This window comes from Pelobates fuscus, chromosome 5, assembly GCF_036172605.1.
Source record: "Pelobates fuscus isolate aPelFus1 chromosome 5, aPelFus1.pri, whole genome shotgun sequence".
Classification (NCBI taxonomy): domain Eukaryota; kingdom Metazoa; phylum Chordata; class Amphibia; order Anura; family Pelobatidae; genus Pelobates; species Pelobates fuscus.
The window spans coordinates 29496170-29511290 of record NC_086321.1 but is presented as its reverse complement, the minus strand read 5'-3'; the positions used below and the strand labels follow the sequence as shown (position 1 = coordinate 29511290).

General features: G+C 38.9%; 1 protein-coding gene across 1 annotated transcript in view; it reads right to left on the bottom strand.

Annotated features, from left to right (window-relative positions):
• Positions 1-15121, bottom strand: part of KIAA0825 (KIAA0825 ortholog) — a 391566-nt gene that overhangs the window by 339667 nt on the left and 36778 nt on the right. The window contains exons 3-4 of the mRNA XM_063453688.1: positions 2425-2593; positions 535-1180 (exon numbers count right to left, since the gene is read on the bottom strand). Coding sequence (XP_063309758.1) covers positions 535-1180; positions 2425-2593 — 815 coding nt within the window. The remainder of the gene's footprint in view (positions 1-534; positions 1181-2424; positions 2594-15121) is intronic.

Here is a 15121-nt window from a genome sequence, read left to right as displayed (position 1 = left end):
ATAGTGGTCCTTTAAGCTAAAGTTGTTTTGGTGACTATAGTGTCCATTTAATAAAATAAAAAATGCACTTTTTAATAAATAATACAGTTTGCTTTTAAGCCAGGCTTTACTGTTGATCTTTAAGTGAAAAGTGATCACCAGTGAATTGCCCATTACTACTCCCACCAAAGCCATAATGGGTGATTGTAACGGCCTAAAGCCTACGTTGTTGAGCACAAAATAAATCATTACTCTGTAAGTGAATAACCTGGTACCAACGCTTGGATACGCATAATTGAGTTACAGAAGTAGATTCTATGTTCATTCTCTACATATTGGTAGTGAAAACCAGTGAACACAATCTTTTTTTGTGTTCGTTACTTCTACTTTATATCCATTTACATAAATAAGGGTGTGTGACATTTTACTGCATCCCACTTTCCATTAGTAGCCTGTCTGCACTAATAACTGCTATATTCTATTTAGGTTACCATACCACTAGAATAGCTGCATACAATGGCTATATAAAACTGTAGCCTAAATTAAACTACTTACCAAAGGCATGTACTCTCTGCTTGTGTCTTCTCTTGCTGTGCTTTGGAGGGGCAGTGTGTTCTTCTGTATTTTCCGCATAAAGTATTTCAAAAAATGTTTTCATCTCTTCAGTTATCAATTCAAAAAATGTCTCATTGATAAACTTAATTATTAATGGAGTGTCTACCGCATGGCTTAATGTGCATAGGTCTTCTTTTATCATTGAGAACACCTTGGGGATTGCATCTTGGTAAAGTTGAAGTACATGTTCAATCTGTCTGTTACCGGGGTTGTGTAGAAGACTCAAAATGCTGTTTTGTCGAAGATTCTGATATTTCAAGAGGACATCAGATTCAGGATAAATATAAAAAAGCTGTTGAAAACATTGTGTTTTCACCTTAATCTTTAATTCTAATGTGTAAATGTCCATATTTTCTTGCAGTTTTGCAAACAGATAGCGTCGAAGATGCAGTCGAATTTCATCCCACAAAGTCTGTATTTCCACTGAGAAGCTGTCATCAACAGCATGTAGAGAGGTTTGTGATGTACAGTAAAATTCACTTCCACTGGGAGAGGAAGTGAAGGTAATGCCACATTGATTATACAAGTCTAGCAGGAACTGTAGAACCATCTCTTCCTGGTTCTCGTGGTTCTTCAGTAAATCTTGCTAATATTGGAAAGAAACAAACAAAAAAAAACACATTTCTATGTTATATGGATTTTCTCTGGGGTCAAGGGGGTGAAAGGAAGTAAATGCCAAATGACAAAATGACAAAATAATATCCACATTTCTAAAATGAAACGACAAAATGTTTCAGTGCACTTTGGGAGCTGAAGGAAAACATCAAGCTACTTTTCCATAACTTCCTTTTATCATTCATGGGTAATGCAACCTATGTTATGCTTCCTTTTGTAGACTTGCTATTGTTGAGAATAACGGTCGGCAACTGAACTGGGCATTTTCATTAGTTGTCCCTTTAAAGTTGTGACTGGTGTAGCTAATATTAAACTTCCTGCTGCTATATGAGTGGTCAATATTAAGAACACAAATCACAGCTCGTATTAACATTAAAAAGATAATATTGCCCTTCCATATTGTGCATCTATAGCTCTATTCCACAAACAGAGCAAACCCCGCTTTTATACATAAAATATAAATCGCCAGAAAAAAGCAGCCCGCTACAAAACAGAAAATCTTCCTAAAAAGTGGACGTGCTTTAGTATTTTGCTGCAGATAATTGGTTTGTTTTTAAAAAAAAATATTTTACAGGGCTATCTGTTGTTTCATCTATATTTTGTGGATTAAATAGTGCGTGCAAGCTTGTTGTGTGCGTTATGTGAATAACATGTGCAGAGGCAAAAATAAGACTAACTGGGTTCTTTACTAAACTCCAAATCAGAAAGGAGTGAATAGTAAAATGGAGGTTAAATACCCAAGTTGTGACTATATCAGATTTCTGTTTGCTACAGTATGAAGTTTAGTGTGTAAAAGGTGTATAAATCCCTAAATTGTTTAAAATTAAGGTCAGCAGAAGTTTGTTTCTACCTGCTCCAAACGAATGAAATGATGGAAACCTTTGCGGTTCCACATCTCATGCTCTACTTGTACACACTTCCTAATTCTATTTGTGGCTCTTGCCCACTAATGGTCCGATGGACTCCAGGGAATGGTTGTCTTCTGATACACCACATAAGATTATACTTCAGAAAAATACTACTTTGCTCAAGATTCCCAGCTTAATACTTTCCATATTTGGTGCCGATATCTTTTCATTTTTATAAACTTTTCAAACACCACAAATGTCCACACAACTTCTGTTTTGGTGGGGGAGTGAGGATAGGCTCATACACAAAATATTATTATGTCCCATTTGCACTCTTTCACAGCAACATTTTATGCAGTCATTTTACCAAGGTTTTGAGAAACTGTACAACATCACCATCGGCAGTTTCAGATACTTTGTGAGATGTTTTATGGCACTGACTGATCCACTGGAGACAGTCTGTAGTGTTCATAGGTACAGCGCTACCGGCCTTTTCATTCACTTCCATTCGTAAATTTGCTAGGCAGTCTTCCATGCTGGATAACAAAATAAATAAATGAATTATGGGAATATTCCATATAAGTTTAAAGAAAGAAAGAAAGACAAAAAAGAGTGATAAACATAGATGCAAAACACTAAAGAAATTGAAAAGGATGTAAATGTCCCTAGCAAGATGGGTGATTTCTGGAGGGAAGTGTATTGTGGACGACTGTCTTGACCTTGTTGAATTTCGTGTGCATCGGTATTGTTTACACTGGATGGGAGCCTATTGAGAGGCAGCAAAGATCTGTGGGTTTGTTATTTGTAACTATTTGTTAGCATGTGTTCCTTTTAATATTCATTGAAACAGAGTATGTATTGGACCCCAAAACAAGAATATGGAAAGTACAGCTGTAATCAAAATTATTAAATCCCCAAAAAGCAGGTTTATTGTAAAAATTTACAGACAAATCAAACAAAAACAACTGAAATAACGCAACACAACAAATGCTTCAAATAGTTTCCCTAAATTCATTTGAAAATGCAACTTATAATGACTTCTCCAGTCTCAAAATGATTTAGCCCGTTCATTGCAAGCATCTTTAGTACTTAGTAGAGCACCCTTTTGCTGTAAGACCTGCTGCAAACGAGATGCCTAGCCGGGCACCACCAGGCACTGTTCCTGAAGCCGAATCATAGCCTATTGCTTATGATCTCCAGTTCCATAATATTCTTGGATTTGCGCCTTCTTCAAGTCTTTTTCGAGCTGCTCGTTCCTCCCCGCTCCTGAGTTCATACTTTCCACAATTGAGAACTATTCACTAATTAAAAGTATCCATATTTCATCCGAATGAACTAAGCTTGTAAACACATTGGCAGAGTTGTGTTAGATCTGCATACATAATTCTGTGTTGAGCTGTTACAATTATGTGAATTGCTTGTTAAACCTCAACATAAAAATCTCTAAGGAGGTTGCTGTATCAATCTCTATTAACAGTACAATTAACAACTTGTTCGAAAGATGCTAGCATATGGGTCAAAGTAACGGTATAAATGTGTTATTGTTAAACTTGACATGTGATAACATGTATTATAAGTAGGCACTTTAAGAAAAATAACAATGAGATGGCCACTTAAAGGAACACTAATGTAAATATATTCCTAGTATTATATTATATATATGTATTAACATAGGACTCCTTTTTTTAGTGTAGGTGTCATAAAACATACCAGTAACCTAGCGCCAAGATAAACTCCTCTTTGCAGCCCTACTCACTGAGGGGGTGCATTGGCCTACAGTGTTTGTGTGGCAATCTTAATATGCCAATCCGATAATTATCATACCCATAGTCTACTCATGCAAGCATTAACCACATTCAGCATCATCTAACAGTGTGTGGTGAAGCTGCATATAAAGACCATTAAAAAATCAATGGTCATAAGGAGGAAGAGTATCTATTGGCGGTCTACTTAAAAATCTTAAAATTTCAGTTTCTCAGAAATGGCAATGTTTTACACTTCACGTGAAAACGGACAGTATTAATGAGCCAAAATCTCTACATTAAGATTTAAAGTGTCCCTTTAGGAGTGCTGTTTTGTTAAAGGGAGTTTGTCACTTTTTAGGGGGGGGGGGGGGGGGGAGGAGGGAGGGTTGGTTGCTCAAAGTAAAAGTTAACCAAGGATGCTACCTTTTATTTACACTGTATACTACAGTGAGTGCAGAATTATTAGGCAAATGAGTATTTTGACCACATCATCCTCTTTATGCATGTTGTCTTACTCCAAGCTGTATAGGCTCGAAAGCCTACTACCAATTAAGCATATTAGGTGATGTGCATCTCTGTAATGAGAAGGGGTGTGGTCTAATGACATCAACACCCTATATCAGGTGTGCATAATTATTAGGCAACTTCCTTTCCTTTGGCAAAATGGGTCAAAAGAAGGACTTGACAGGCTCAGAAAAGTCAAAAATAGTGAGATATCTTGCAGAGGGATGCAGCACTCTTAAAATAGCAAAGCTTCTGAAGCGTGATCATCGAACAATCAAGCGTTTCATTCAAAATAGTCAACAGGGTCGCAAGAAGCGTGTGGAGAAACCAAGGCGCAAAATAACTGCCCATGAACTGAGAAAAGTCAAGCGTGCAGCTGCCAAGATGCCACTTGCCACCAGTTTGGCCATATTTCAGAGCTGCAACATCACTGGAGTGCCCAAAAGCACAAGGTGTGCAATACTCAGAGACATGGCCAAGGTAAGAAAGGCTGAAAGACGACCACCACTGAACAAGACACACAAGCTGAAACGTCAAGACTGGGCCAAGAAATATCTCAAGACTGATTTTTCTAAGGTTTTATGGACTGATGAAATGAGAGTGAGTCTTGATGGGCCAGATGGATGGGCCCGTGGCTGGATTGGTAAAGGGCAGAGAGCTCCAGTCCAACTCAGACGCCAGCAAGGTGGAGGTGGAGTACTGGTTTGGGCTGGTATCATCAAAGATGAGCTTGTGGGGCCTTTTCGGGTTGAGGAAGGAGTCAAGCTCAACTACCAGTCCTACAGCCAGTTTCTGGAAGACACCTTCTTCAAGCAGTGGTACAGGAAGAAGTCTGCATCCTTCAAGAAAAACATGATTTTCATGCAGGACAATGCTCCATCACACGCGTCCAAGTACTCCACAGCGTGGCTGGCAAGAAAGGGTATAAAAGAAGAAAATCTAATGACATGGCCTCCTTGTTCACCTGATCTGAACCCCATTGAGAACCTGTGGTCCATCATCAAATGTGAGATTTACAAGGAGGGAAAACAGTACACCTCTCTGAACAGTGTCTGGGAGGCTGTGGTTGCTGCTGCACGCAATGTTGATGGTGAACAGATCAAAACACTGACAGAATCCATGGATGGCAGGCTTTTGAGTGTCCTTGCAAAGAAAGTTGGCTATATTGGTCACTGGTTTGTTTTTGTTATGTTTTTGAATGTCAGAAATGTATATTTGTGAATGTTGAGATGTTATATTGGTTTCACTGGTAAAAATAAATAATTGAAATGGGTATATATTTGTTTTTTGTTAAGTTGCCTAATAATTATGCACAGTAATAGTCACCTGCACACACAGATATCCCCCTAAAATAGCTATAACTAAAAACAAACTAAAAACTACTTCCAAAAATATTCAGCTTTGATATTAATGAGTTTTTTGGGTTCATTGAGAACATGGTTGTTGTTCAATAATAAAATTAATCCTCAAAAATACAACTTGCCTAATAATTCTGCACTCCCTGTATACACTATATGGCATAACTAAATAATGATTTAACCCCCAAGGTGCCATGTGCACAAGCACTGTGGGGGTGCAGGTGAGCATACAGCACTTGGGAAGTAACAAGTAAATGCTTAAGAAGAGGACAGTGTACTCTTGGACAAATAATTTACCCTGGATAGTGAAGTGCTGTGGAGATGTTTTTTACGTATATCAGTTGCACTCCTCACCTCTGTAAGCGATAAGGTAGACCAGAATGACAGCTGGTCTGCCACAAAACCAGGGAAGTGTCAAATTGTTCATAAACGGCTTTACAGTTTACCCCAGGACAACACCAGGGAATCAATGGCACCATGCAACTGGCTAGGGTTTCAGTCCCTTTGAGGAGATGTTCCTGACTGATTGGCACAAAATAGTTTTTTGGTAGCTCAACTGCAAAGTGAGGGACCACTATCAGAGAACCACTAGCAAACTGCTGGAAGGGATTTTTTTTTTAGCTTTCTCTTTAAATGTCAGCTGCTTATGATTTAATAATTCAAAATTTGGGAAGGGGAGTGCCTGCAAGTGAATGGAGATAGACGCTTGGGCACTGAGCTCCCACTGTGGCGGTATTGAACGCAGGGTTAATCAAAAAGCAACCCGAGTGCAACAGCCTTTGGAGTCCTAGGGAGGGTATGGTTACATACCTTGATGATTTCCATTGGACTGAAACGTCAAAAAGCTTCCTCTACAAGTCTCAGAGTATCTGCTCTGATACAGAGCCCTCCTCTCCAAGGTGATATCACCACTATTTCCAATGCCCCAGTTTCACAACTCAATGAGGCTGCAGTACAAAAGCTACTGGATAAACTACAAACCTCAATCCAGTGCAGCTTTACACAGATTGCCACTGACATTCATAGTGATATCAAACCATTGGGGGAAATGACAGACCATATACAGGGAGTGCAGAATTATTAGGCAAGTTGTATTTTTGAGGATTAATTTTATTATTGAACAACAACCATGTTCTCAATGAACCCAAAAAACTCATTAATATCAAAGCTGAATATTTTTGGAAGTAGTTTTTAGTTTGTTTTTAGTTTTAGCTATTTTAGGGGGATATCTGTGTGTGCAGGTGACTATTACTGTGCATAATTATTAGGCAACTTAACAAAAAACAAATATATACCCATTTCAATTATTTATTTTTACCAGTGAAACCAATATAACATCTCAACATTCACAAATATACATTTCTGACATTCAAAAACAAAACAAAAACAAATCAGTGACCAATATAGCCACCTTTCTTTGCAAGGACACTCAAAAGCCTGCCATCCATGGATTCTGTCAGTGTTTTGATCTGTTCACCATCAACATTGCGTGCAGCAGCAACCACAGCCTCCCAGACACTGTTCAGAGAGGTGTACTGTTTTCCCTCCTTGTAAATCTCACATTTGATGATGGACCACAGGTTCTCAATGGGGTTCAGATCAGGTGAACAAGGAGGCCATGTCATTAGATTTTCTTCTTTTATACCCTTTCTTGCCAGCCACGCTGTGGAGTACTTGGACGCGTGTGATGGAGCATTGTCCTGCATGAAAATCATGTTTTTCTTGAAGGATGCAGACTTCTTCCTGTACCACTGCTTGAAGAAGGTGTCTTCCAGAAACTGGCTGTAGGACTGGTAGTTGAGCTTGACTCCTTCCTCAACCCGAAAAGGCCCCACAAGCTCATCTTTGATGATACCAGCCCAAACCAGTACTCCACCTCCACCTTGCTGGCGTCTGAGTTGGACTGGAGCTCTCTGCCCTTTACCAATCCAGCCACGGGCCCATCCATCTGGCCCATCAAGACTCACTCTCATTTCATCAGTCCATAAAACCTTAGAAAAATCAGTCTTGAGATATTTCTTGGCCGTGTCTTGTTCAGTGGTGGTCGTCTTTCAGCCTTTCTTACCTTGGCCATGTCTCTGAGTATTGCACACCTTGTGCTTTTGGGCACTCCAGTGATGTTGCAGCTCTGAAATATGGCCAAACTGGTGGCAAGTGGCATCTTGGCAGCTGCACGCTTGACTTTTCTCAGTTCATGGGCAGTTATTTTGCGCCTTGGTTTTTCCACACGCTTCTTGCGACCCTGTTGACTATTTTGAATGAAACGCTTGATTGTTCGATGATCACGCTTCAGAAGCTTTGCAATTTTAAGAGTGCTGCATCCCTCTGCAAGATATCTCACTATTTTTGACTTTTCTGAGCCTGTCAAGTCCTTCTTTTGACCCATTTTGCCAAAGGAAAGGAAGTTGCCTAATAATTATGCACACCTGATATAGGGTGTTGATGTCATTAGACCACACCCCTTCTCATTACAGAGATGCACATCACCTAATATGCTTAATTGGTAGTAGGCTTTCGAGCCTATACAGCTTGGAGTAAGACAACATGCATAAAGAGGATGATGTGGTCAAAATACTCATTTGCCTAATAATTCTGCACTCCCTGTAGAATACAAAATGGTACAGGTACTGGTACAGGCCCAGAACTCAACGGCAGATAAGCACAAAACACTTGAGAGGCATTTTATTGCCATGGAATCTAAAATGGCGGACTATAAAGACAGGGCTAGCTGTAACAATATCTGTCTCAGAGGAGTACCGGAATCTATGACTTACGCGGATTCTTTCAGCTTCTGCTCCCATTGTAGGACCTAAAGGAGCTTCTTTTTGATAGAGCACAAAGTATGCCAAAGCCAGCCATTTACCGGCTATCATGGATGAGGATTTACTTTTTTAATAGGAAAGAGCAGATTATGAAAGCAGCCAGGGAAAGTCAATCCTTACAAGCCTGCTTTTCAACGATCCAGTTATTTACCTACCTCTTGGCCGCAACGCTTAAGAAACGCAGGGATTTGGGGCATGGGGGAGTGGGGATTATGACAGCGCTCAAGGCAGCAATCATTTACCATTATGGATACCCCACTAAATTACTGGTCAAGAGAAATGGGGCCATAAAAGTCATAGCAACAGTCGTGGAGGGACTTTAGCTCCTCTCATAGTGGGACATTCAGGTGGACCAGGAGGCTGCACAGAAAAGACGTCCCGGCTCTATACTGCCCAAGATTCCACAAGGATGGTCTCACATGGGACGTGGTACCTGACTCTTATACAACTTGGTGAATTTATGGGTTCTTTTTAACTTTTTAGGGAAAGTATTTTTTCTTCATTCTGCTCTCAAAAGTCGTGGGCTCTTTTGCACTTTTTTTTTTTTGATCCCGTGAGTTGCTCTGTTGTGTGTACCAGCAGTAATTGATCTACGGTGAAGGGCAATACAGAAATGCTACCCCATGACCTCCTATTTTTTTGGAGGTAACATCAATGTAGATGTCTTTTTTAACCTGGGGCTTCCTTGCCAAGAAATGTTTCCCTTACTTTTTTTGTATATTGGTTATTTTATTGTTTATATGTCCCTTCCCCTGAGCAAGGTGCTGGTCCCATAGTATATGTGTATACCAGTTGAATATGTGATGGTAGGTTGTTGGGGGAGCAGTGTAGAAGGAAGGTGGCTGCATTTTTCCAATACTGGTCTGGGACTTTTTAATTTGCTGCCAGTTTCAATGCACTCTTCTATCTTCATGTCCCATGCCGTTAACCGTTCATTCTATTAATCTTAAAGGCCTTAATACGCCCCATAAATGGTGCTTAGCTTTGGAAGCAGGGGCAGATGTGCTGTTTTATCTAGGGGAAAACAGACCGTTTTATCCTCTTAATTATTCCCTACAGGATATGATTCCTGTTTGAAGTCGAAAAAGCTGGGGGGAACTAAGATAGTCGAGATAAACACAAAAAGAATTCAGCGCTAGTAATCACAAAATTAGTCAAGGTAGGCAGCAACCCAAATGAAGGAAAACCCCTCGGATCCTTCGGTGGATAGATACAAAAAGATATGGAAGGGCTGCGCCAAATAAGGGTAGATAGTCCAGTAAAGTATTGCTAGGGTGCCAATAGATGGTCTAGGATACTTGATAGAGTTCCTCTGTGGATGCGTCTAGTGTAGACCGTTCCGTATATGTAAATACAAGAGAGGTAGAGGCGACTAATGGTATAGTATGAAAGTTCAGGGTGTGATAGGTAACAAAATGTAGAGAACTCACATTCAAGAGAGCTATGGCCAGCTCTGGTGTGGATTGCGTACAGCGGTATAATCCCCGCTTATGGGATATGTAGGGAGGGGGTCTCCGTCAACACCGTCTGGTAGTCCAGAACTCGGAAAAGAAAGACAGAAAGCGACAATAGTGCTCTCAATTTTGATGTGGTTCAGTGTGCAGATAAGAAGAGGTAAAAAAACTCACATTTGAGGGAGCTATGGCCAGCTCTGGTGTGGATAGCGTACAGCGGTATAATCCCCGCTTATAGGATTTGTAGCGGCGATACGTCCGTCAGCACCGTCTGGTGATCCAAGGCTCCAATATAGAAAAATAAAAAGCAGCAATAGTGCTCTCAATTGTGATAGGTTAAGAGAGTAGTAGAGGAAATAAAATAATACTCACAAAGATAGAGCAGAGGTACTGCTCTATGGATAGGCGCTGGTGGTATGATCCCCACCTAGGATTTCTTGGAGTACTGGAACTTTAAAATTGCCAGTGGAAGTAAAAGTAACCAGGAAAGGTTAAAATGCCAGGAATAGGTAAAAAAAGTTTAAAGTGCATAGAGAGTGCAATAAAAAGAGGATTGGTACAATAAAGTAGCCAAAAAACTTTTATTGATCTAAAATACACAATAAAATACAGAATTAATAACCATAAACGCGTTTCACCATAAGTGGCTTCTTCAGAATGGGATAAAAGTAGTAACCTGGCAGGGGTTGTTTAAATAGGGCTATGTTAATTTGAAAATTGCGCCAAAAGTGTAATTGGCCAATCAGAGACAATTTTTAAAAACAGAAGAGCACAAAAGAGAAAGGCTAGACAGACAGTAAACCCTTCAAACACTTCCTGCAACGGTATTTTTAATCTATCCAACAAAATCTTATCCGCCACCCAAATAGCCGTCCTTAACAAAGGTATGAAATTTGCACCGACTAACCCTTTTAAATCTTTTGAAGCCTTTTTAGACATCAACAAATTTGTTCGCAAAGCTACCCTAAAGAGATTTTTTAACGACAAATTACCCCACACAACCAATTCTCCACCCCCCACGCCTCGTATCAACCCCAATGACATCAACACTCATTTGAAAGAAAAATCCAAATTTTACCCTTCCTACTGCAAATCTGCACCCCTCATCATGTTCGAAAAACTTGTTTGAAAAAATTAAATATAACAAATATGACTCACACAACCTCACCCATGCCGAGCGTAACACACTGAAACAACTACAAGAAGACAAAGATATTGTCATAAAGCCGGCAGATAAAGGAGGTGGGATCGTTATCCTATCTAGCAAGAGGTACATAGATGAGGCACATAGACAACTACACGATACAGAAACATATAACAAATTACCCTCTGACCCCACCCCTACCATCCAAATCACCCTATCCACTTTTTTACAAAAAGGCTTGGATTCTGGCATCCTAACCAAAAACGAATACAACTATCTTAACATCAAATACCCTAAACTCCCTGTCATATATTTTTTACCAAAGATACATAAAAATATTAATAACCCCCCTGGCAGACCCATCGTGTCAGGGATAAATTCCCTACTCTGCAATCTGTCAGAATACATTGACATCCTCCTCCAACCATCTGTTAAATTAATGCGCTCTTACCTAAAAGACTCTATGTCACTACTACGTTTTTTAGACAAATTCAAATGGCAAACTAATTAAATTTTAGCTACTTGTGATGTCCAATCCCTATACACGATTATACCCCACCATATAGGATGCCAGGCAATCAGAGACATTTTAACTAAAGAAAACAGAATCCCCCCAGCCCAAATAGATTTTATTTTAGAAGGTATTAATATAATTTTAACCAACAACTATTTTTGGTTTTTTGACTCCTTTTACCTACAAAAACAAGGCACTGCGATGGGTACAAGGTTCGTGCCAAGCTACGCCAACCTCTTTATGGCCGACTGGGAATCCACGGCCATATGGGGAAGGCACGCTTGGTGTACGAACCTTGTAACATATTTTAGATATATAGACGATTTGTTTTTTATCTGGGATGGCACAGAAGCTCTTTTTAACTCTTTTATCCACCACCTCAACATCAACAATAGAGGCATCACCCTATCCCACGAAACAAGTAAGGAATCTATTAATTTTTTAGACCTCAACATCTTCATTACAGACAACACCATCCACACCAAAACATTTTTTAAAAAAGTCTGCGTTAACACAGCTATCGAAAGATCTAGCTGCCATTACAAACCTTGGTTGGAAAGTGCCCCTCAAAGCCAATTCCTTCGTCTCAGAAGGAATTGCTCCCAAATAGAAGATTTTAATAAACAATCAAATTATCTAAAAGAAAAATGTATTGAGAAAAATTACTCACCAACCCGCCTCAACACCACTATAAATACCATCACCAAAAAAGATAGAGCAGACCTCCTAACTTACAATACCCAACCCACCACCAACCCCATGCCCCTTCCTGTTATTTTCAATTTTAATAACAAAAGTGGCCATGTCAAAAAAATTATCAAAAAACATTGGCACCTCTTAAAAGAAGACGAAATACTTAAAAATATTATACCTGACAAACCTAATGTTGTCTTTAGAGGTGCCCCAAACTTCAAATCCATTTTAACCACCAATTTTACAAAAGAAACCAAACCTACTTTTAATTCTTTTATGCCCAATGCCAGTGGCTTTTATAAATGTAAAAGATGCATTGTATGCAAAAACACAGACCCCTCCGTCCCTTCCAAAACCACCAGTTTTAAATCAAATATCACTAACAAAACCTATAAAATTAAAGATTTTATCAGTTGTGATACCAAAAATGTAATCTACTTGCTGGAGTGCCCTTGTGGTCTCCAGTATGTAGGCATGACCACAAGAAGCCTTAAAGTGAGACTGAGTGAACACTGTAGAAATATCAAAAAAGGCTACCTGAATCACTCAGTCTCCAAACACTTTTGTACACATAATAACGACATAAGACACCTAAAATGCATCGGCATAAAAAAATGTATAATACCATGGAGAGGTGGTAACATTAAGAATATATTAGGTAAAGCTGAGATGGAATGGGTTTTTAATCTAAAAACTCTTACCCCATCTGGTTTAAATGTTGATTTTGACCTGTTCAATTTTATTTAAATTCCTATATACAACCCTTATCTACATGCCTTTATTCTTTATGTTTGGACCTAACCAACCCTCATAATAATAATTTTTAATAATTTTTTCATCTATGCCTTTCCATTTATGTATCTTGCATTCTGTGTTATCTTTTATTTATTTGTATTTGTATTTTTATTTTATTTTATTTTATCTATTATTTTCATTTAACATCTGTAATATATTATTACTCTGGGGTATAATGTAACCCCTATTTAAATCATTATGTTTGGGATTATATTACCCCCTTTTCATGCATACTCCATTTACATATATCTCTGTACCTTTAAACCATCTCCTTATGTTTAATTTTTTTTTTTTTTTTCTGAACTTTATAAAACAACTTTTTTTTTCTGAACTTTATTAAACAACCTTTGCTGGTTTTTTTTTTTTTTTTTTTATGAACTTTATAAAACAACCTTTTTTTGTTGTTGTTGTTTTGTTTTTAAAAACAACTTTCTCACCCTAGTTTTTACATTTAAATAATTTAAATGGACTCATCACCCTTATAACATCACTCCCATACTTTTGTATCCTAATTTTTAAAAGTGTTTTTAAAAATTGTCTCTGATTGGCCAATTACACTTTTGGCGCAATTTTCAAATTAACATAGCCCTATTTAAACAACCCCTGCCAGGTTACTACTTTTATCCCATTCTGAAGAAGCCACTTATGGTGAAACGCGTTTATGGTTATTAATTCTGTATTTTATTGTGTATTTTAGATCAATAAAAGTTTTTTGGCTACTTTATTGTACCAATCCTCTTTTTATTGCACTCTCTATGCACTTTAAACTTTTTTTACCTATTCCTGGCATTTTAACCTTTCCTGGTTACTTTTACTTCCACTGGCAATTTTAAAGTTCCAGTACTCCAAGAAATCCTAGGTGGGGATCATACCACCAGCGCCTATCCATAGAGCAGTACCTCTGCTCTATCTTTGTGAGTATTATTTTATTTCCTCTACTACTCTCTTAACCTATCACAATTGAGAGCACTATTGCTGCTTTTTATTTTTCTATATTGGAGCCTTGGATCACCAGACGGTGCTGACGGATGTATCGCCGCTACAAATCCTATAAGCGGGGATTATACCGCTGTACGCTATCCACACCAGAGCTGGCCATAGCTCCCTCAAATGTGAGTTTTTTTACCTCTTCTTATCTGCACACTGAACCACATCAAAATTGAGAGCACTATTGTCGCTTTCTGTCTTTCTTTTCCGAGTTCTGGACTACCAGACGGTGTTGACGGAGACCCCCTCCCTACATATCCCATAAGCGGGGATTATACCGCTGTACGCAATCCACACCAGAGCTGGCCATAGCTCTCTTGAATGTGAGTTCTCTACATTTTGTTACCTATCACACCCTGAACTTTCATACTATACCATTAGTCGCCTCTACCTCTCTTGTATTTACATATACGGAACGGTCTACACTAGACGCATCCACAGAGGAACTCTATCAAGTATCCTAGACCATCTATTGGCACCCTAGCAATACTTTACTGGACTATCTACCCTTATTTGGCGCAGCCCTTCCATATCTTTTTGTAAGATAGTCGAGAACCCGCAAAATTACTAATCTTCTGTCTCTGTCAGATATTATCCAAGAGGTGGCTAATACCAGAACATGGGATGTATGGTCAACAAACAAAGGTCATAGAAGATTGATGAGGGGAAAAAACAAAACACAAAAACGCGCTGGCAGTTATGGGATGCCTATGCACAATTGGCCCAGTTACAGCATTAAAGATACTTGGCGCACACTCCGCTAGTTTAGTTTAGTATATACAGATGGAGACAATAGGACCTGACAACATTTGAGAGATTCATGGGAAATGATTCTCTTATGGTGAAGTTACAATGGTAATGCTTAGGTTACCACCCTTGAAATTATAATAAGTTGTCCTTAGCACCATGCACAACCTCCCCCTCTATCCTGTTTTGTTAGGTGTTAACACGTTATTTTATTTTTTTGTTCTAATAGGTATGTCTGTTTGAAATATCCATCAATATGGGCTGCTGTCTTTTGCAGTGCCGGATGCAAGGTTGGGGTATG